General features: G+C 51.9%; 4 protein-coding genes across 4 annotated transcripts; 3 read left to right on the forward strand and 1 right to left on the reverse strand.

Annotated features, from left to right (window-relative positions):
• Nucleotides 1-8,070: 8,070 nt before the first annotated feature.
• ISF_09555 (methyltransferase) lies at nucleotides 8,071-8,745 on the reverse strand (the record flags this gene model as incomplete). The annotated part of the gene is made up of 1 exon (XM_018853156.1): nucleotides 8,071-8,745. One exon carries the CDS (start codon nucleotides 8,743-8,745, stop codon nucleotides 8,071-8,073), a length of 675 nt encoding a protein of 224 aa, XP_018699666.1.
• A 2,033-nt stretch (nucleotides 8,746-10,778) lies between these two features.
• Nucleotides 10,779-13,382, forward strand: ISF_09556 (O-methyltransferase, family 2; the record flags this gene model as incomplete). The annotated part of the gene is made up of 7 exons (XM_018853157.1): nucleotides 10,779-11,076; nucleotides 11,219-11,811; nucleotides 11,982-12,143; nucleotides 12,197-12,323; nucleotides 12,381-12,504; nucleotides 12,558-13,003; nucleotides 13,063-13,382. The coding sequence occupies 7 exons, from the start codon at nucleotides 10,779-10,781 to the stop codon at nucleotides 13,380-13,382; spliced, it is 2,070 nt and encodes a 689-aa protein (XP_018699667.1).
• A 1,137-nt stretch (nucleotides 13,383-14,519) lies between these two features.
• ISF_09557 (Peptidase cysteine/serine, trypsin-like protein) lies at nucleotides 14,520-15,383 on the forward strand (the record flags this gene model as incomplete). Its single annotated transcript, XM_018853158.1, has 4 exons — nucleotides 14,520-14,680; nucleotides 14,823-15,016; nucleotides 15,072-15,268; nucleotides 15,327-15,383. 4 exons carry the CDS (start codon nucleotides 14,520-14,522, stop codon nucleotides 15,381-15,383), a joined length of 609 nt encoding a protein of 202 aa, XP_018699668.1.
• Nucleotides 15,384-16,220: 837 nt separating this feature from the next.
• Nucleotides 16,221-18,735, forward strand: ISF_09558 (Ribonuclease H-like protein; the record flags this gene model as incomplete). The annotated part of the gene is made up of 2 exons (XM_018853159.1): nucleotides 16,221-18,425; nucleotides 18,640-18,735. 2 exons carry the CDS (start codon nucleotides 16,221-16,223, stop codon nucleotides 18,733-18,735), a joined length of 2,301 nt encoding a protein of 766 aa, XP_018699669.1.
• Nucleotides 18,736-21,367: the final 2,632 nt, after the last annotated feature.

A 21,367-nucleotide genomic window follows, 5' to 3' on the forward strand; every position in this document is an offset into this window, starting at 1 on the left:
ATCCTAGGACCTAACGGGCGACAGCAGTATGCCCCGGTTCCTGGCCGAGCTATTGAGTCAGCCTAACGTCGTAATCACGTCCCGACCATCCGCCAAGCCTCGTACGAACCTGCACCTCGAATTGGAAACAGTTGGAATCGGCCCCGATCAGGTGAACGAGTATATCAAAAAATCTTTCACGAATCTAAAAACGGCCGAAACTGATCAGACTAAAGTCGACAAGGTCTAGTCGTTCCTTCAACAGCGTTGGCTCATCCAGGGTCTTGTACGCATCCCAATCCAGTTGGATGCCCTTTGTTACACCTGGGATGACCTGAAACCTGACGCTATACTGAACACCATGACTGGCATGTACAAAGAAATCGAGCTGAAATTGTGGAAGAAGGATTGACGACGTAGAGCAATGGAAGACCCAGTGACTATGCTCTGGTGTGCGGAGGAGAGTCGCCTAATCTTGAGTACTTGACTTGGGCTAGCCTGGTGGGTGCTGCTGGTGAGGTGGACTGGCGGATATGCCCCGGGCGCCGCGTTCGCGCCCTGACTTGTAAGCATGATAACGGCCAATAAAATCCGCCTCACCATGCCTAACGCTGATGAAAGTCTCGCCTCGGCTTCCCCAGTTCATGTCTACGACCTTGGTGAAATAGTCACATACTGGTCTCGGCTCGGTTGTGTACAGAACAACAGTCCGCCGCTCTATAAATATGTTCATACACAGAGCCTGGCGTATTTTAGGTGATGTGTCTCGCCAGCGGGGGAGCAGATCCGGCGTGCGGCAAAATATAGCCCGAAAGGAAGTAAACCCATTTTGGCAAAGTTCATAGTGTGCAGAAGTTTTTCGTTCTATGGTTATAGATCTGTGTTGCAAAGACTGTAGATGCAAGCGTAGGAACCAAGGTCAGGCTGGCCAGTGACGTAGTCCCCACCTCAGCAGGGCTAGCATAACCAGCTAGTGCTGTTTTTGACTTATCGACACCGCGGCTCGGCATACAGTAGCTAGCCGTCTGCAGGCAATAAGTGCAGTTAAATACTGCGCCCTAACCCGCTCCTGGAAAAAGTCACATCATCCAACATGCAATTTTTTTTTTCGAAATGGCAACCTCCTCTCCACAGTCTTGCAAATTCATGATCAACTCCAATTTCGCTCATGATGAAGGTTTTTGGAAATATGGCCGATATTATGGGGCCTGGAACGACGCATACAAGTTACCCATCGACGCTGTACGCACACAAAGGTTTTCTTCTCAATTGATTCCGTATAGCCTTAACAAGTTTGTGCAGGAAGAACTAAAACGACTCGACATTTTGAATAAATTCTTCCTTTTGGCGCGCGGTGGGCAGGCTTTCTCATACCCCGTGAGGCGCGGTAGCCCAACACGTGTGTTGGATCTTGGAACTGGGACAGGCATTTGGGCCATTCAAGTGGCCGAAGAGTAAGAGCCAACCCGCATGCATGTGCTTTTATCGCTAATTGAAGTTACAGTTTCCTCCCAGAGTCCCATATTATGGCAGTTGACCTCCATAGAATTCAACCAGCTTTGTTGGCCAACATCCGACATAGCCGCATGCTGCGTCTGCTAACTAGATCTAGTATCCCGCCTAATCTGACCACGATGCAATTCAATATTGAAGATGCCAATTGGACGCCGCTTTTCAGGAATTGTGATCTAGTACATATGAGGCTCCTCTTAGGCAGCATCCACAACGATGCGTGGCAGGCCACATATCAAAAGGCTTTTGAGTAAGTCCTAGCCCAGCTGATCAAATACGCTGCCAATGACTGCCTTGACTCAGACTACCAACAGGCACACAATCCCGGGGGGTAACATCGAGCAGGTTGAAATCGATTGGGAGCCTCGATGGGAAAGTGCCGATATTCCAGAGAGCTCTGCTTTAGCCGAGTGGTCGCAGAAGTTCTTGGAGGGAATGGATGGATTTCAGCGTAGCGCTAGGGTTTCCAGCCGGAGGGTGCAGCGCATGGTCGAAGCTGTCGGTTATGTGGGCTTTCAGGAGACGGTAATTCGCTGTTGCGTGAGCCCCTGGTGCAATGACACGCGCGAGAAACTGGTTGCCAAATGGTTCAATGTTTGCCTCATCAACGGTATAGAGGCGATGAGCCTGGTGCCGTTGGTGGAAAAGTGCCGAATGACCATCTGCGAAGTTAAAAAACTGCAGGAACGAGTGAAGCAAGAAAGCTGCAATTTGCGGTTTCATGCATATTTCAACTTGTAAGTCCAGCCTTTGTCGCTATAGAGCCGATGCTAAAAAAAATTAGACATGTCTGGACGGCCAGAAAGCCACAGCAGCATTGCTGAAGCAAAAGGCGAGGAGGAGCGACGCTGTGATGTTGGCAGGAGATCAGTTATGCATACTGGCCTGGTACTGTAGCTCTTACCGTACTTTGGTAAACTAGCTGGGATAACCAAAAATAGCTGTTGTTGAAAGCGCAGTTTTGGGTCCCGTTCACCACACACTAAGATGGCATGGAAGCAAAAAACTGACGTCTGAAGCATGAACAATGCAAGGCGCTAGGACTCAGGCGCGTAGGAGGCTGGCCTCTTTGCTTAGTTTTGAAGGCATAAATAGTCGTGTCTCGTCGCTAATGCCCCAGCTGGCACTCGCCTGCCTTCAGAGACTTTCTGCATCGCGTCACAGGACGTGAGACCTTCTGCCAAGCGTTTGTCCTATTTCGCCAAAGTCAAAAGATCCGAAGCAATTGCTAAAAATATGCTCGCAAATATGACGCAAAAATTGTCCGGCAATAAGAGTTCTGCCACTCAAATTCCAATCTACACGGGAACGGAAGACGGGAGGAGTATATTCATAACCATTGATGACCTCTGTCCCGAATGGAACGAGTATGGCGTGGATCAAATCGTGGCTGCAAACCTTCCTACAGAGCCCGACTTTGGAGAATTCCGCCGGTATGCTTCAAGTGTGCGAGCTACTCTTTCTCAGCAACCTTCGGCAGCTAGCGCCTCCAGCTCTTCAAATGTGGCATCTGTCTCGCCTACGAGTACGACGAGGGCAAGCCTCCCGGCTCTCGACATATTGTCAACGCCTGACTTGGACATCCTCCAGCTACCGACAGATAAAACGCCCTCCATCGACCACATCCAAGCGGCAAAGAATGCTGCATTGGTAACACCAGCCAACTTGACACGGAAGAGGCACAGGCGCCGAGGACCCGGCAGGGGAACAACTTGTAACGCGCCACGACTGCGAAGACAGAAAAGGGCTAGGACTTCGTCATGGTTTTATTGAATAGTGTTTAGATGCCTACAGCCATGGGCAAAATGGCCTTCCCCAAATCTCAACACATTTGTCGCTAATCTGAGCCTCCAGACACCAACTGGCAGCTGCGCATCAGTATTGCGACTGAAAAAAAACCTCGGGGTGAGGCTAAAAGCGTTTGAATGAGTTTTGCCTTCATTTTAAGGTCGTTTTGAGAAATTTTGACTCATTTCTAGCTCTATCGAAGTTAGTCCAAAAAGTAAATATTTAATCAAAACTAGAAGCCCATTTTGCCCATGAGTGTAATAGCTGAATGAATCATATTTTCCATTGTAAAGCTATTCGCGTGGCTAGCCGTTCAACTAATTTTATATTGGTTTTATCCTCCACTACTGTGAAAATTTGCTCTCTTGCTCCTGGGGTTGCAGGTCTGTTTGTGGAGGGCCGCAAGTCCCCCCACCAAGAAAATAGCGACGCTTATGGCCAGGTGTACTAGCTGCCAGCTCAGCCTTATCAATTCAGTAGCGTAGGCCAGTCAAAGGTTAAGACCCCTTGTGCAGTAAAATGGCGAAATATCAAATACTGCTGAGAATTTTTTTCTGAGTTGAAGTGAGCTTTTGACTTGCCAGGCAATTCGCATGATTGTCTTGGCGCCCAATCGATGCGACTTACAACCAAGTTTGCTTTCGTGGCTTGGAGCTATGCCATGGCCGCTAAAAATTGACACTGTTGGCTAAACACGGCTTTAAACACGCACGTTTTATGGCAAGGGAAATCACGGCAGCTCACTGGGTCGAATTATTTTTCAATTGGATAAATGCTTTGTTGCCAGCTAGAATAGTATATAGATATCCCAGAAAGCTTTGGTGTGCTGCGGGGTTATATCTAGATTGAACCCTTCTTTGCCCCGTATAAGCTATGACACGCGATTCAAATTTCCAATTTCTGCAACAGCTGAACGAGTTCGCTCACTGGGTCGAGGCTCACTGGGCTCAGCTGTCGGTTGCGACGCGGCCGCCATTTCCGTCGACCACCTCGAGGCTTTTTGTTGTGCTTGGCCGGCGGTTTGTTCATCTTTTGTTTGCGAAGGCGGCGTTTCCTCCATTCTGAGCCACTGCAGTTCCCCTTCCACGCCTTGTCGGTCGGCTGTCGGGAGCCGGACCTTAGTTCTGATCTGTTAGACCGGTTCTTGGGGCCGAAGCGGCTCATGATCGCATTCGGGTTACGCTGGCGAGCTGCCTCCCGCTGAGAAGGCCAGGTATCATTTGGGTGAGGTAAGCGTGTCTCGTTCTGCTTCAAGTCTCGAACACGCCGTGGCTTCGGGGCTGAATATTGACTGGGCTGCTTTTCGTTGGCGGTCCGTCCCATAGTTGCATCGAGAGCCGGCATATCGGTATTAGCTTTGGCATTGATGGCTGATTGTATCGGATGTCTAGAGACGGAAATATGTGCCGTCATATATATCATTTGTCTTTTCTAAATATGTCCTGGGTAGATTTGTGTTTATGGACCTATGGGTATTATCTGTATTGCGCGGTATTCATTCTGTTTTGGGTCTACTTAAGGTCGAGCGCCAAAAACCCGTAGCACCATGTTTCTAAGCGCCGCACACAGTTGCTTCCACAAGCTGGCCCACGGAGCGCACACTTTCAGACTTCAAGACTCTGCACTGTTCAGATTTTAATTACGTAGCGGCATACCGAGAAACACTGGACAGCCGGTGCAAGTGCTGTTGTTGACAGTCACGCATCATTCGACTCACGAGAGGACGACCGGGCATCAAAACTGAACTGATAAGGAAGGAAAGTCCAGGAAGCGTCAGAAGTTAAGCTTCGAGCCGGGAAAACCATTCGTCGCCATGATCTAAACGTACTACATTCATTTATTGTTTTATTACGCCCGGTGGCTTCCCGCCAATAGGGCTCACTACTTATGTCTAAGTAACTGTTTGACTATTCGCCTCATCCATTCCACTGATTCCTGTCGTTCTCCGATCGCTTCCACCTCATCTTTCCATCCCAGCAGCTCCCGTTCCATGTTGTTTACTACTGATGACTAACTATCTTGAGGGCTATTCCTCAAGTGTTCGGAGTCCTATCTGCAGCGACCGAAGCGTCGCTAGTCATGTTGTCGTGGATGTGGCCACACGGTATGATGAAAAGCCTGTTCTAGTTCTTGGCTTGTCAATTGTCGAATCTTCCTGTGGCGAGTGTATATTGTATCGTTGCTCGGATTGCCCCCATGTTTGGTTTCCAGTTCGGTCCGTCTGATGTCGACTTTCCTCCTAGTCGGTGTGACAAGTCATCCCATCTCGTGCTCGTGCATGCTCGTAACTCTTTTCGCTGTTCATCCCATTGCGGGCACTCTAAAAGAAAATGTTTGACCGTTTCTCTTGCCTGCCCGCACGTACATTGCTCCGAGGGCACTGCTTTGATGCGATGGAGATACCTGTTCAATCTTGCCATGTCTGTCCTTAATTGCGCAAGTGTAGAACGCTCCCTCCATGACCACTCGTCATAGATCTCGCGCGTGTGGCTCCCGGGCAACGCCACATCTATTCTCTTGGAGAATCGTCCTACCCCTTCGGGTATACATCGTTCACCTCCGAGTTTACTTTGTTCGTTGTTCAACGTCGTGGTCTTCATCACTGGGAATGAAGCCTCCGGTATCGCGCCTTGTCGCGTGGCCGTTTTTGCTTGTCTTTTGGCCGCTTGCAACATCTTGTTGTTGTTGTTCGAGTCCCATCCTACCGACACCGTGTTGGCCTTGCCAACGAGCTTCTCTACCGAGTCGTAGATGCATGTGATGAATTCTTGTCCGGACTGTTGGTAGGGTCCCCTCAGTGCTGCCACCGCTCCTTTGTTGCGCGAGAAAATTGCGATATTTTGGCGATTGCTGTCGGGTAGCTTCCGTAACGCATATGCTATGGCCGCCAATTCTCCTGAAAACGGATTTTGCTCTGATCTCGGTCCGAGCGTGAAAGAGAAGACGTCCTGCTTGGAGTGGTTGCGTTCTGTACTCTTGGTGTGAATGACCCCACCAACTCCCACCATGTCGTTCCTCGCCGAACTGCTCACAGCAACAGCTACCGTCCACCCTGCGCATACCTCGTCCGTTGATCTGTCCATCACTGTCTTCAAGCGGCCTCTCCACGGTTCCAGCGATACTGGGATGATCGTCTCCATTTGCAATAGCGGCACGCCTTTCAACCTCTCCGCCACCTGGTGGAGAGGCGATCGAAAGGTCGTGTAGAACTTTTTGATCCGTTTCGTAATTCTGCTGAGTGGATTCGTTCCCGGAAGCGTATGCACGTCCACCCACATCTTGATCGCCCGCTTCCAAAACCGCTCACGCGCACTCACTATGTGCGCTTCGGCCTCCGCCACGGATGTTGCTACCGTCATAAATGTGCCCACGATAGCTTGCGCTCCCGCTCTTTGGACGCGATTGATTGGTCCTACTAGCTTGTCCTTGTAGGCGTGCATCCAGACATTGGAAGCATAGTCGACTACTGAGGTCACTGTGGCTGCAAACAACTGCCGGGCCGTCCTTGCTGACAGTCCTCGAAGCCTTTTCAGTTCCATGGCCGCTTCCAGTCCCTTTGACGCGGCTTCCGCAATATGTTGTCGAAATTTGAGACGAGTATCCATGATCACGCCTAAGATTTTAGTGCATTCTTTGGGCTCGACTGACTGCCCTTTAATCATGACGGGTGTTGCGTCTGTTTTGCGTGCGTTCCGAGTGAAGTGCATGACTGCCGTTTTCTTCGCGTTGAACGTCGCGCCGCTTCGTCGTTCCCAATCCTCCGCTTGTTCAACAATCGACTGAATTCCGTCCAGATTGCTTTGCGCCGTAGGACTGGTGACCCAGGCTAGTCATGGGCAAAAAGGTGTTCCGCTTTTCAAACTAGTCCCTCTTTCTAAGCTACTGTAGCCAAAAGTGGCGGGTACTTTAGGCTACTTAATTTGTATCTAGCCATCTAGAAATGGCGTCTATCATTGGTAAAAGCTGTGGGCATGGCGTTTCTTGACTCGGCTAGCATGTAAGTAGTGGCAGGTACCAGCAGGTTTCTGGCTTAATTGGGCTTAGCCCCACAGTGCGACCCGAGCTGAGAGCTACTTTTCCCTTATGTCTTTGCCACCATGTCTTTCCATTCGATACAGTAATCTTTCTTTTTTTTTTTTTTCTTTTGAGTGGGCTTGGGATGCAGCCTGTTCCAGACCCGCCAAGAGATGGACAAGTGCAGGAAAAGGCTTTGCCTTTTGAGTCACCTACACTGGCTGCTCGGCGCCCCGTCCAGGCAGCTTGCACTGCCAGCAGCACTAATACGCTTCGTGCGCGCATGCAAATCACTGGAACACAACCCAGGGAAGCCACCGCCGTGGCCAGTATTGTCTTTGTGATAGACAAGGTAACCGCGAACAAGCACCGCGCACAGATTGCAACACTAAACGACCATTAATTCACGCCTAACCTATCGCCCACCTGTTCACATCTCGTGCCTGATGTAGCAGACACCGCTTTAGCTGCCGAAAATAGGATATGTACTAAACACTTGGGAAGAGACCTCAGGCAAGGCCGCTCCAGAAACTACCACTCACGAGAAAGCGCGACAGTAAAGGCAGTAGCTATTGAGGAGCAGACACTTCATGTCATGACTCATGGGCTTTTTGAGTAACAGCTTAGCTTCAGATTGGATACATAGCATGGGCTTGTAGTTGTCCTCATGGACTTCTCCACCGGGCGTCATAAACTGAATGAATGAACCATCTCGTATTCTTTATATTAATAATACAAAGACCTATCAACACTAACATATCTATCTCTAACCGCTGTTTACCTATCGCTTGGCTTTTGGATAGGCTTCTGGGCAGTTATATAAACGTGCTCCTCCTTATCTCCGGTTGTAGGCATGAACGAATGCTTTTCCACGCTGCGAATAACAAGGCCGCTCTGCTCGATAATCGCGCGTAGCCCCTTTGTCGTGACCAGAGTAACGGTGACGGTAGTGTCCATGAAGGGCGCAGTATACCCTTCTACGTACTCGGACGTCACTCTCGGCATGCACTCCCCGCCGCGATACTCCTCGGGGTCGATGGTTCCCAAGATGAAAACCCCGCCTGGGCGTAGCCACGATGCCATCTTGAAAAGCATCGAGTGGATGGTCTGGTATGGGAGTTGAAGCAATGAGAGAATCGAGATGACGGCGTCAAACTCTTCACTCGGGGCGTATTCAGTCATGGAGATTTTCACAAATGAACCGGAGATATGCACATTGCAATAGTCCACCATCTTTTGAGAAATATCAATCCCGGTGACCTTGTATCCTTGCTGGGCAAGGTAAGCAGCTGGTCCGCCGGGGCCACATCCCACATCCAACACAGTGGATGCAGATTCATGGCATGACTTCAACCCATCTAATGCTTGATATAAGCCTTTGTTCCCTTTGAAAGCGTCTTCGTACGACTCTGCGATCTGGTCAAAGAGCTCTTCTGCGCCATTCGGGGACATGGCTGCGGCAGGCTGTGGAAGCTGTTGTTTCCCTCGGAAGAGTAAAAAGTGTCCTGGGCGAAGAAATAATGACGTGCGCAAAATCACGCACTTCGGAGCTTGTTATAGAGTTGGATTGACGTGACTGCGCGAGTGTACTTTAGCATTCCCGCCATCCATTGACGGCTTCGCGCATTGTCGTCCAAACACGTTCCAATCGGCCGCGCCGCCACTTTTGCAGAGCGCAGATCCCGTCCAGTTACTCCCTCTCGCAGTGTCCACCAATGACAGATTGCCACGTTTGATTCCATGCGAGAAGCATATCGCACGCCATGCAGCCAGGTGACACCCAATTAGACATTAAAGTCTCCATTTGGCGTAAGCCACCTCCTCGTGCCGTGTGCAGATCCTGAAATCCTTCCTGAGCCGACTGCCGATGTGTAAAGTAGGCTCAACATGAACTACACCCCCCTCCTACAAACCAAAGTGAATGTTGTCCCAATTTCTGCGCCCGAAAAAGACAACGAGTCGAGGAGAAGATGGACAACCAGACATGATACTAACGACACTCCTTCGTACAGACCAAGGTTGAGGCTGTCTCAAAATTGTTGCGCCCAGAAAAAGACAACGAGTCAAGGAGAAGATGGACGAACGGAACTTGATGAAGGCACAATACTAACGACACTACTCTCCTACATCGAAAAACTACGAAGTGGACGATGTCAAGTGAATAAGTGAAAGGCGCCAATAAGGAAGTGGACGGGCCAAGCACGAAGAAGACCCCCCGTGTCAAAATCATAGAAACAGAAGTTGACAGACGGTATTACAATGGAGGCTAAGGAACTTTGACGCCGCCGACGTGCCGAAACGCGACGAATGGATGCAGGGAGGATGTGGTCCTAGCAGTAGCAAGCACACGCCCACTGGTCAAGGGCGGAAGCACAGTAGGCACCTACCCAGCCACCATTGACCTTTTGTTGTCGAAAAGCTTGACGATCCTGCACTAGATACACCTGCAAATGCTGCTGCCTGCCAGGCAGCAATGTAACAACGATTTTGTCACCCCGGCAGAACGCTTGCGGTCGAGCCAACAGAGGCAGCGTATCCGACAGAAAGAGCTCCACGCTTGGTTTCCTCAGCAGAAGGACGTGCTGCCGAGTTGGACTGCAGAACGCAACGGGAATTTTCTATGCATGACAGAACTGTTAACGACCCCCCTTCTGGTCGAACCCGGTTGTGGAACTTGCGCTGTTCCTGATAAACTGCAAGGCCAACATGCTGCAACTTTCCCTTGTTTACAGAGAAAAGTTACCATTGCGGCCTTCTGTGTGTACGAAACACCTCTAAACACTCGCCACAGCCTTTCCGCCAGGCATCCATTTGCCCACAGGTCAGCAACGCTACCTCCCGGCAGTGGCACATCTACTACATAGGGCATCCGCACCACCGTGCCTGGTCCGGCAGGCACATCCTCGTGGCATCAGCTACGATTCTGCCGCGTTGGAGCTCTACCCCAGGTAACAAATCATGACAATTCACATACATGCCGGGAGAAATCGAACGAAGTAGAGGTGCGCTAGATAGGTTCTGCAGTCTGGCTTCGCGCGACGAATGTCGTACAACATGTTCTCGCATTGCTTTTCAAAGCATCGTTGATCATTCCTCTGACTGCAGGCAGTTCTTTTGGTTTTCTCTTTCAAGAGAGAGATTCTTAAGTTTGATTAACATGTGGTTGACCGTGCCGACGTCTTCATAAACCCTCCTCGCCTCCTCCACTCTTCTTCATCCTCTTCCTATCACCAACAATCACAACCGCAACCACCACCCCCATCGGCGTCGCTTTTGTCGATACAGCCTCCATCTAATTTTCCGTCGATTCGGACTTGGTAGCTGGCGTCGTTTGTTTACGCACCGCTGCCTGTCCTCGTTTGCTTGCAGAGGCCCTCTGACCGGCCGCTGCCCTTTTCACACGTTCAGTTCCTCCCAAACTCTGCCTTCCCAGCTCCGGCTTACCCTCTTCTCCATCACACCAATCCTCTCAATCTACGCCCCTCATGTCTGAGGTCACATCACGGTCCTCCGCCTCGCGCGGTAGAGGCTCTGGCCGCGGCGGTCGCGGTGGTTTCGCTGGTCGCGGCGGTCGCAGACCCAACGGCTCCGACAAGCCTGATCACAGCGACTCCCCTGCCGCCTTTGACGACGACGCCGACCTAGGCGAGCTCCGAAAGCTGTATGGAGATAAGACTTCTGTCATTCGCGAGATGTTCCCAGATTGGTCCGAGGCCGACGTCCTTTTTGCCCTCCAAGAGACAAACGGTGATCAATCCGAGGCTGTCACGCGCATTGCCGAAGGTACGTTTACTTTGCTTCTCTTAACCCTACAGTTATCTGTCAACCGCGCACAGTAAAAATGACGCAAACCGGATGCGTCGCCTGCCAGTTTTTTCTTAATCTTTTCGAAATCTCCCGTCGCGTGGCTAACCCTGCTCCGTAGGTACCATTTCTCAATGGGGCGAGGTCTCGAAGACCAAGAAGCCCGCTCGCACAAAGGCAAAGGACGCTCCGGCTGCCGCTAGTACCACGAACGAACAGACGACTGCTCCCCGCGCCGCTCGTGGCGGCCGCACCGTGTCCGAAGGTGGCCGAGGACGAGGCCGAGCTACAGAGAGAGGCGGTCGTGGTGGTGCCCCTCGTGGTCGCACCGCCCAGCCCTCTACTAACGGTGCCACGCGCAGCAAGGAGAACCAGCAGTTGTCCGTCCCTACTGAGGAGTCCTCTGCTTGGGGCGAGACAAAGATCAAGGCTGACCCCGTTGAGACCAAGCCTGTTACTGAATTACCTGCCAGCCAGCCTGCTGCCGCCGCCGCCAAGACATGGGCCAGCATGCTTCGTCAGTCCACTGCCGTTGACAAGCCTGCTCCTCTGCAAGGTCACCCCAAGAGCAAGCCCGCCGAAGCTGCTGAACCCGCCGAAGCCCCCCAGGCTCTTCCCACTCGGGGCGGTGTGGGGGGCGGTGTGGTCCACGTCGCGGGACTCGGCATGCAAACTCGAGGGCTCAGTTTGCAGGCCACGCTAGCCTCGCCCACTGTGTGTATGGACGCCGTGACGCTGGTCACAACCAACAAAGTGAATTAAGAACATACCAATATTATATTATAATATCGAGTTCGGACACAGAAGAGGAAAAGAAAGACACGTCTTAAGTCAAACACAGACAAAGTAAACAAAAAGACATTTCAAAGCTCACGATGAGACAGGCAAACCCGAGCATTGTTCTGATTGAGCAGCTATCGAAGCTTGCACCCCAGCTGGCCAATGGCGACAATACAGAAGCGAAGAACCAGGCGATCCAGCTCAGTCGGCAACTAACAGGGAGTTTGTCGCACCCTGCCAGCACTGCCGTAGAGCTTGCTTTTGCGGTACTTGTTTCACTCGCATCATTTCAATGGCTGCTGACGAAAATTGAATGAAGCCTTTTGTTACGGTAGCTGCACGAATCGCGATTGGCATGGGACTGTTCAAGCTCATTGCCAACAATAACGCGCCAATCTCGTCCAAACAGCTAGCTGAGAGATCAGGCAGTGAAGAGATGTTAATTAGTAGGCCGAAACACTTGGCACATGTGTCTAAATGCTACTAACAAGAAATTCATTCAGTCCGCACATTACGTCCGCTGGCTTCCGTTGGGGTTGTCAAGGAGGCAGGCGAGCGACAATGGGAGCCTACGCCAGTTACACATGCCATGGCGACAGAAGAAATCTCCGCGGGCCATCGAATGATGTAAGTTTGATACTCTCAAAACCTTTCGGGAGAAGAAAAAATAACACCATCAGCGGCGAAATGATTGTTGGTGCGGCACAAAAGGCACCAAAGTACCTGAAAGAGTACGGTTACCGATGTCCTACCGATCCCCGCGACGGCTTCATGCAGTTTGCCTTTCAGACGAAGATGACGACCTTTGAGTTATTCAGCTCCATTCCTCAAGTCCTCAAAGATTTCAACCTCTTCATGGGCAATACCATGGGCGCGCGAAACTACTGGGTCGACTGGTTTCCTGTCGAGCAGCAGCTGTTGGGCGGTGCCAACGACCAAGCTCCGCTGCTCGTCGATGTCGGTGGTGGCAAGGGCCATGATCTTCTCGCCTTTCATGAGAGATACCACGGAAGAGGAAAACTAGTGCTCCAAGACCTAGATTCCGTGACGGACAGCGTCAAGAGCACCTTCGATCCTGCCATTGACGTCGTGACGTATGATTTCTTCACTGTGCAGCCGATCAAAGGTATCCAGTTCGCCTAATACTATCCCCGATTTAGAGACAATGCTGACAGCAAGCCGCAGGAGCGCGCGCCTATTTCTATCACCACATCCTGCACGATTGGTCCGACGAAAAATGCTCTGAGATCCTGGAGGCTCTGAAAAAGTCCATGGCGCCAGGATATTCCAAGCTTCTGCTTCACGAAATGATTGTCCCTGAAGAGGGCGCGTCCACGTTCCACGCGATGCTGGACATGACCATGATGGCCTTTAACGCGGGCATGGAGCGCACCGAAAGGCAGTGGCATGAGCTACTGGACAAGGCTGGCTTCGAAGTGATTCAATTCTGGATGCCGCCGCAGGAGGACGCAGACGGTATTGTAGAGGCAATGTTGAAGTCTTGACAGTTTGAGTTTTCTTTCGTCTTGGAGGCGGCTATAGCCACCTTTGCAAACATAGAGAGGTCAGAAATGGATACACCAAGCGGAAGGACGTGGTCCCAGGAAGCACAAGCAACGCCTTACTCGGCAGTCAAAAATTGGACAGAAGCGAGCGACCGCCCCTTCTCACACGCAGGCACCTTACATGACAGAGTTGTTTCATTTTGCATCTTCTATTGTAGCTGGTAGCGGAGCAGTTGGGCCGTGGTGGGGCCGGGGCAACGGGGAGCGCACACATTCACTGGCTGTGAACTGGTGTGGCGAAACGTCTTTGGTTCTTAGCTGCTCCTTGCTCTTATCTATGATCTATCATGGCATGCGAGATGAGGGTTCATCGAGCTTCTCTTGGCACGCAGAGATAACTAACTGTTTCTCCCGGTGGACACCACGTGGAGGTGGAAGCTCATCGTCCACCGACGCAAAAGTGAGGAACGGGGTTGGCAATCTCCTGTTTTCTCACATCAAAAAGGCTTCACGAAAGGGAGTGGGCTGAGTAGCCCGCGAAGCCTCGAACGAATGGCTGTAGCCAAAGTGAGTTACTTCTGTGGCCAGGCCTCAAACGAGTGCCGTCAGGGTGGTGCGGCTTGAGCCTAGCCTTATGGGCGGGGTAGTAGGATTTTGGGAGGTTGTTGGTTGCATGGTGGGGTTGCCGCCGGCAGCGGAGGATATTATGTCTACGTTGGGGGGCGACATTGACTCTGTGGATGTCGACAGCGTCGCCCCAGTTGTGTTGATGAACAGCAGGCCCTCTGCGCTACGCGGTGCTGCATTTCGTAAATAAGATGCCGCCGTGAGGCGCGTTATTGCGGCCAAGACAAGCTGAAACCTAATTTGCGCTTTCCATGGCTCTGACCTAAGGTCTCGAGGGGTGGCACAGCTCGAGGGCAGCGTCTTTATAAGTGTGCGGAGCAGACTCGGGTGGCCGCGGCCGCGCCGGCCGGACAAGTAGGATTCGGACGTCTCTCGTTGTTGTTTGCAGGGCCAGCCAATTTTGGCCTTGCCCGCAGAATGTAGCGCTCCAACGTTCGAGAGCCATTATCAGGCCCTCGGCCGATGGACATCGCATCGAATGTCATGCCCACCAGCTATAAGAGCGCTGACATGCCTGCTGACCATCAGAAGCCACAGCCATTCGATCTGCTGCCGGCAACATGCTCTGGGAAGCGTTCCGACGGGGGTTCCGGAGGCGATCGGCCACGAACCCGGAACGTCCAGCACAACGGAGTCGCAAGGACTAGTCTCGAATCAGCCGAAACGTGGTGGTGATCAAATTCAGTCACACGCTTCCCTTTGACGGAGACTGTGCGGGGACAAGTGAGGCAACCGGATTTGTCGTGGGATGCCAAGAGAGGGTACCAGTGTAGAGGCTCGCGGCAAGTTGGTGTGCTGATCCGTGGGTTCTAGTTATATCCTCACGAACCGGCACGTGGCCGGTCCGGGACCGTTCTGCGGCTTGTGTATTTTCGACCAGGAAGCCGTCTCCTGCCGGCCGCTCTGTATCGACCCCATTCACGACTTCGCCTTTCTCAAGTACGACCCGGAAGGCGTTCGGAATACGGCAATAGACGGTTTGGTCCTCAGTCCAGATGGCGCAACCGGTAACTACCCCTGGTATAGGGCACGGCACGGAGGAAAGGCTAACCGTTTGTGTAGTCGGCCAGCCTGTACTTGTGGTCGGTAACGATGCCGGCGAAGCCACCAGCATCATCGCCGCCACGATCAGTCGGACGGACCGCAACGCCCCGGAGTACGACGGGCCCTACAGCGACTTGAACATCAGCTATTACATGGCCAACATGAACTTGAGTGGCGGGATATCCGGCAGCCCGGCCGTGGGCGAAGATAGCCTGGTGCTGGGGATGGTGTCTGGGGGGGTGACGGACGGCGCGACCTGCTTTATTCTCCCAGGAGGCCCCCTTCTGCAAACCCTGCACCGTCTTCGCCAGGGTCGGCATGTTCGTCTGAAATTGACTCTTATGAGCTTCTTGAGCAATTACCAGACACTGACGCTGGTGACGAGAAGCTATGCTAGGGCAAAGGCTGCCTTCGATACCCACAGATTTGGTGGTATGCTCGATTCTTCGAAATACCCTTGCCCCCCGCCCCCAACTCCCTGGTTCCCAAGAGCTTGCTCTTCTCAAGCTGCTTAGCAGGCGGTGGACTATCCTCTATGTTCTGCGCAGGCATGAACCCAGCCTATTAACAGCAGCGAATTTGTCAGCAGATCTCCTATTTGCCATTCCTCACGTTACTCGTGCTAGCCGCCCTGCGTGCGTCCCCCAAGCCGCTCTCTATTGCCCAACCACGGCTTTAGAATGACAGCAGTGTAATCTGCCACGAGAGTGTGTCCCAGCAAAATTCGGTCTTCACTCGATTTCCCCAAGAACAAATCGACCATGGATTTAAGACTGGCCGCCCTGGATTGAGTGACCTAGGATGGTCAATGGCCACAGTGAAGAGCAGGGTGAGGAATCAATCCACGAAATCCACTGGTTGACCAATATATTGACCTCAACACGCGTCAACGTCAACCCACGACTTGAATTGTTACATAATCAACCAATCCACGGTGCTGCGCATTTTGATGGACGATATGGATGGATTGACCAGTCGTCCAGCATCGCGAGAAACGGAAGCTCTGCTGCAGGGTAAGAGGCCAACCTAAGTCGCTCGCTGGGGCCGACGTAACACTAGTTGTCGGCACTATCCACCCACTACAGTACGGCGGGCGCGCCTTGTCGCGTCCTGCGACGCGTCGCCATTTTAGGCCACCTGCAACACGAGGCGACTGGCAGCTGAAACATGGCCGAGCCAGTAACTACCAACATCGAACCTAAAACACCAGCTAGCGATGATACCCCGCACGATGCTTTACTGCTCCCGAGGCTTGCCCTTCTAGACGCGGGAAAAATTCCTTTGACATCCTGGACGCCATCCTCAGATGAGGAGCAGCGCATATTCCGCGTCTGGAAGGGCTTCACACTAGCCGAACGAACCAAGGATACGGTGTCTTGGATATGGGACTACGGCGTTGAGATTCAATCAGAAGCGTCCAGGCGATGGATCTGCATGCCGTGCGTGCGCCAAAAAGCATCATCACCACAGTCATACGAATCAAGAGGCACACAGAATGCCGAGCACCACCTCTGGAAGTCTCACGGCTACTGGGATCCGTCAGGACGACGACGAACGCCACTGCAGACGAAAGAGGGAAGGAAAGCCTTCGCATCGATCACAGACCTCATGGGCCTCAAACGTTTGGAGCCTAACGACCAGGCCCTGGCGAACAACCTAATCCGACGATTCGATCAAGCCGAGTTCCAGAAGCTGGTGGTGAACTGGATAGTAGAGAGCCAGCAGTCATTCAGGCAGGTCGAACATCCACGTCTGCGACAAATATTCGAATACCTGAATCCTGCGGTGCGTATCAAGGATGCGCATGTTACTGCTAAGACTATCCAGAGCTTGGCTATTCAGCAGTTCGAGCGCCATCGCGATGCCGTTCAGCATGCATTGAGGAGGTCTCCGGGCCAGATACATATCGCTTTCGATGGCGCGAGGACCAGAAACCGTCACGCATTATACGGCGTGACGGCTGTCTTCCGAGATGAGGACAACCAACTCCGAAAGCTTGTCCTGGGCATTCCGGAGCTGGTGGAACGACACTCCGGCGAGAATATCGCTGCTGAGATCCTTGACATTATTCGCTCCTTCGGCATCGAGGACAAAGTGGGTTACTTCACCCTCGACAATGCAGCGAACAACGACACGGCGATGCGCGAGATCGCGCAAGAGTTGCACTTCGATCCGGTGCGACGGCGCGTTCGATGCGTTGGCCACATTCTCAATCTCGTCGTCAAGTCCCTTCTGTTTGGAAAAGATGTCGAGGCGTTTGAGGACACCGTCGCGAAGGGCGAAGCACTGGCAAGGGCAGCGCACGACACGTGGATGCGGAGAGGCCCCGTCGGCAAAGCTCACAACTTTGCCATTTGGGTCCATCGGTCGGATGTTCTGACGCAGTTGCTTCGCCAAATCCAACAAGACTCGTATGCGGCAGCTGACGACGCCGAAGTTGGGAAGCAACGGCCAGTCGACGTGGTTATTGACAACGATACCAGATGGCTATCCCAATACTACATGATCAAGCGGCTGTTGCGACTGCAGCCTTTCTATGAAGAGTTCATTGCTAAAGCAAAGAGAATCTTCCGAGATGGCCGGAGAGGAGAGGTAGGCCGGAGGTTTCCTCCTTGTCTTGAGGAGTCAAGCTTCCTCACCGAGAACGATTGGGCGGTGCTCAGGACTTTTGACGAGATCCTCTCGGACTTCCACGTGGTTGTACAAGCGCTCCAGGGCGATGGGCAGCCGCGTTGTCGCGCCTCCGGCATACGAGAGACCTTCGGTTCGATGACTGACGTGCTAGAGGCATTTGAGTTCCTTCTGAGCAAGCTGGAAGACGCAAAGTCGCAGATCGAGACGCATCCCGAGCCGGAGCATTTTGGCATTAACGTCAATCTTGGCTGGATGAAGCTGGACAAGTACTATAATACCTTGAGAGACACGCCGGTCTACTACGCTGCCGCTGCTTTGCATCCTGGGCTGCGATGGACTTATTTTGACGAGATTTGGGGCCGGCACCACCCGGAATGGGTTGAAGAAGCGAAGCAGATTGTGCAGCAGCTCTGGAGCAATGAATATAGTAACCTGCAAATCACAGTCGCATCCACTGCCGATGGGCCAGCGCTAAAAAAGCAGAAGACTGTGCTGTCCTCATTTGATAGGTACCGTAATAGACACCGGCAAAGCAATGCACCCACTGCCGGAGCAGATGAATACGCACGCTGGCAAGCTAGCATGTCGGAGCTGGACAGAGATGTGGCTGACCCGGTGGAGTATTGGCACCTGAAGAGATTCGAGTATCCTAAGCTGTCTCGAATGGCACTTGATGTGATGACAGTGCCGGCCATGAGCGCAGAGTGCGAGAGGCTGTTCTCGGCAGCAGGGCTAATGGTTACTCCGCTGCGGAACAGGATGGATGCAGGAACAATTGGACTTATCCAAACCTTACGCTCGTGGCTACGCGCGGGAATAATCAAGGATGTTGACAATATACTGCTGGACAGGGCTGTATCAATGGGGCTTGGGGAGGATTGCTCAACGGAGGAGTTTCGAGGATGAGGCGGGGTAAGGGGGTTTCACGATAGCTTCAAAATTACTCAATTAGGAAATCGATGTGGAGACGACATGGGTCCTCAATATTGTGGCCATCAACCCACGAGAAGGCTTCGTGGACTCAACCCACGACAGCGCTGCTGAGTAAGCTGTCAATTCCATCCACGACAAGCACTCGTGGACGTGGGTGGATTGATTCCTCACCCTGGTGAAGAGGACACAATCTAGTCATCTGATTTTATTCTATTAAACTGTTGAGGATATGGCCCTTGCCTAGTGGTCTTAGGCCACTAAGCAGCCTTATAGAATATCCATCCATAGCTCACCTCCAGTCAGCTCACCAATGCACCTATCACCTCCTCATGGGATAGCAACTAGTTAATGGCACGTCTCTCTGCACCCTAGTGCCACACCATAGACACTAACAAAAAGCCAAAAAAAAAAAAAAAAGGCGACTGTTGAAGTGCAGCGGAGTGGGCCACAGCATCGCTTGGCGCTATGCCCCCGTTTAAAGTGGTCGTTCTTGGCTGACTCCACACGCCTATTATGGCGCTAGCTAGAATCCCGCAAGGCGCATGGTACTGCGGGTTTCTTTTCGGAATCGCATGCAAGGTAGCTCTAGGGGTTTCTCCAAAAGCCCGCCCCTGTTCCTTTACGTATAAATAGTGTGAGTCTCATCACGCAATTGAGGAAGTTTCCAGGCCCAGCCTAACTTTTATCTACACCATCGGCTTCTAACGCATCTGCTGACCATTTGCCAGCATAATGGACGGAATTGACACTATCCCTAATGGTACGCGAACATTCTACAGCAAGACTTTTCATATGCTAAAAAAGCTCTGATAAGACAGAACAGATGGCATTTGTGTGTGGAGACAAGAATACGCGGACCGATATTACAGACTCCTCGAAACAGTGGCCCGGAGACTCCCTCGAAGACAATGCGGGGTTGGATGATGCTAAGCGGCGTCGTTTTCTAGCATGCCCATTCTACAAGCGGGAGCCAACTACGTGCAATGAATGTTACAGTCCAGGGTTACTAACGGTAGAGGACGTGTTGATGCACTTGCTGGATCGTCATGCAGCACCTAAACATTGTCTTCGCTGTTATCAACAGTTTGGCGACGCGGGAAAAAGAGATACGCACTATCGCACGAAAAATTGTGAAAAAAAGGAGTTCAGAAAGATGCCCGGTTTTGACGAGACGACGCAGCGGAAGTTGATGATGCTGGACGATGAGTATCAAGCACCAGATGCTCGATGGAGAACCATGTTCAGCATTTTATTTCCCGATGCAGCACATCTTCTCAGCCCATTCATCGACAGCGAGTTTCATGACACTGTATCAGAACAAAGCTCTGCAACCAGCTTTCTACCCGTCGACCAAGCTCTCATCCAACAAATCGAACATCTTGAGCTGTGTTCCTAGCGCACGGAGCCCTAGGCATACGCTGCTCTCTTCAAAACAAATACAAACTGTCTCGGAGCGCCAGGACAGCTGTCTGAGGAGATCAAGCCAACCGGTACTTGGGCCATTGCAAAACTCACATGAACGGAAAAGGCGTTTGCATGACTATCTCGGCAAGAATAAACCGTTCTCCACATTTTGAGCTATAACTAGAGACGTCTCATTTACGCAAGTGTCTCGATCTACAACATGGCAAAGGCGAGGAGGGTGATGAACTTGCTGATGCGGCAACGCGACAGCCTACACGTGTCGCGGGTAATCATGGAATAGCCATTCGAGTTCTCGGCATCAATATACGGCGCTCACCTCCAACAAGAATACTTGACTGCCCTGAGCTTACTGGTGGTCTAGCGGCAATACTCGGGGCTCCGTTTAACCACAAGCATTTCTCGACCTCTGCTAACTGAGGATTGGAACTGGCATAGCCGTCGATAGATATCTGAACTATTCACGTACTATGTAGTGGCGTAAATAAAATTGCAATCTTTTTTAACAGATGCCTCGTTTCGTAGACTCTGTATTGATAATGCCTATTTGGGTTAGTGATACTCACTGGTCGATAGCGAGTAGTACTAGCGACTGCTTTACAGATGATACTGTAATCGTGCCTCTCCTGCTCGGTTTACAGCTAGGCTGGTTTAGTTGATTTGAGAACCCCACTCAGCGCCGCATGAAGAGATAGCCTGGCTCCCTGAATTTGCACCATTCCGGCTGATTGTGGTATATTTGTAGTACTGGGCGGAGAGACGAAAAGCTGGAGTATTTCACAGCTGGTGTCAGACGGTCATCATCAAGCCAAGGCCTGGCTCGGATGCCATCGAATGACTGAATCGAGAGCACAAGCTCCTAATTTAAGCCACCAATAGTATAGCAAGAGCCCTCTGGCCAATCGTGGCCGCATGTCAGGGTATGGGGGCTACGCGGGAATGATTTCGACGGGGGAGCGGCCGGAGGCACAGGCACAGCGATGGCGATCGGGTGATTTGTAGCGGAGAATACTGCCTCCAGAAGATCGGATGGTAGCCCCGCCGTCGGCTGGCCATCAGCTTTAATCCATAGTACACTGAGATAGTTAATCTTGAGCGAGGACGGATTTGGAGACAAGGGTGGAGGCTAGCACCCACCAGCAGATCGCCAGGGGCTAGAGCCTCTTTGCTGATGGCAGGCGACCAACCTCAAGCTACCCTATTTCCGGCAGTGAAAATTACACGGGGCACAAGAGTGCTAGAGTTTTAAGACGGCCAACCAGAGAGGCGGTAAATAGCATGCAGTGGTACGAAGCATGGACAGCCACTCTTCAACTGCTCGTTCC

This window comes from Cordyceps fumosorosea (genome assembly GCF_001636725.1).
Source record: "Cordyceps fumosorosea ARSEF 2679 chromosome Unknown scaffold_54, whole genome shotgun sequence".
Taxonomy (NCBI): domain Eukaryota; kingdom Fungi; phylum Ascomycota; class Sordariomycetes; order Hypocreales; family Cordycipitaceae; genus Cordyceps; species Cordyceps fumosorosea.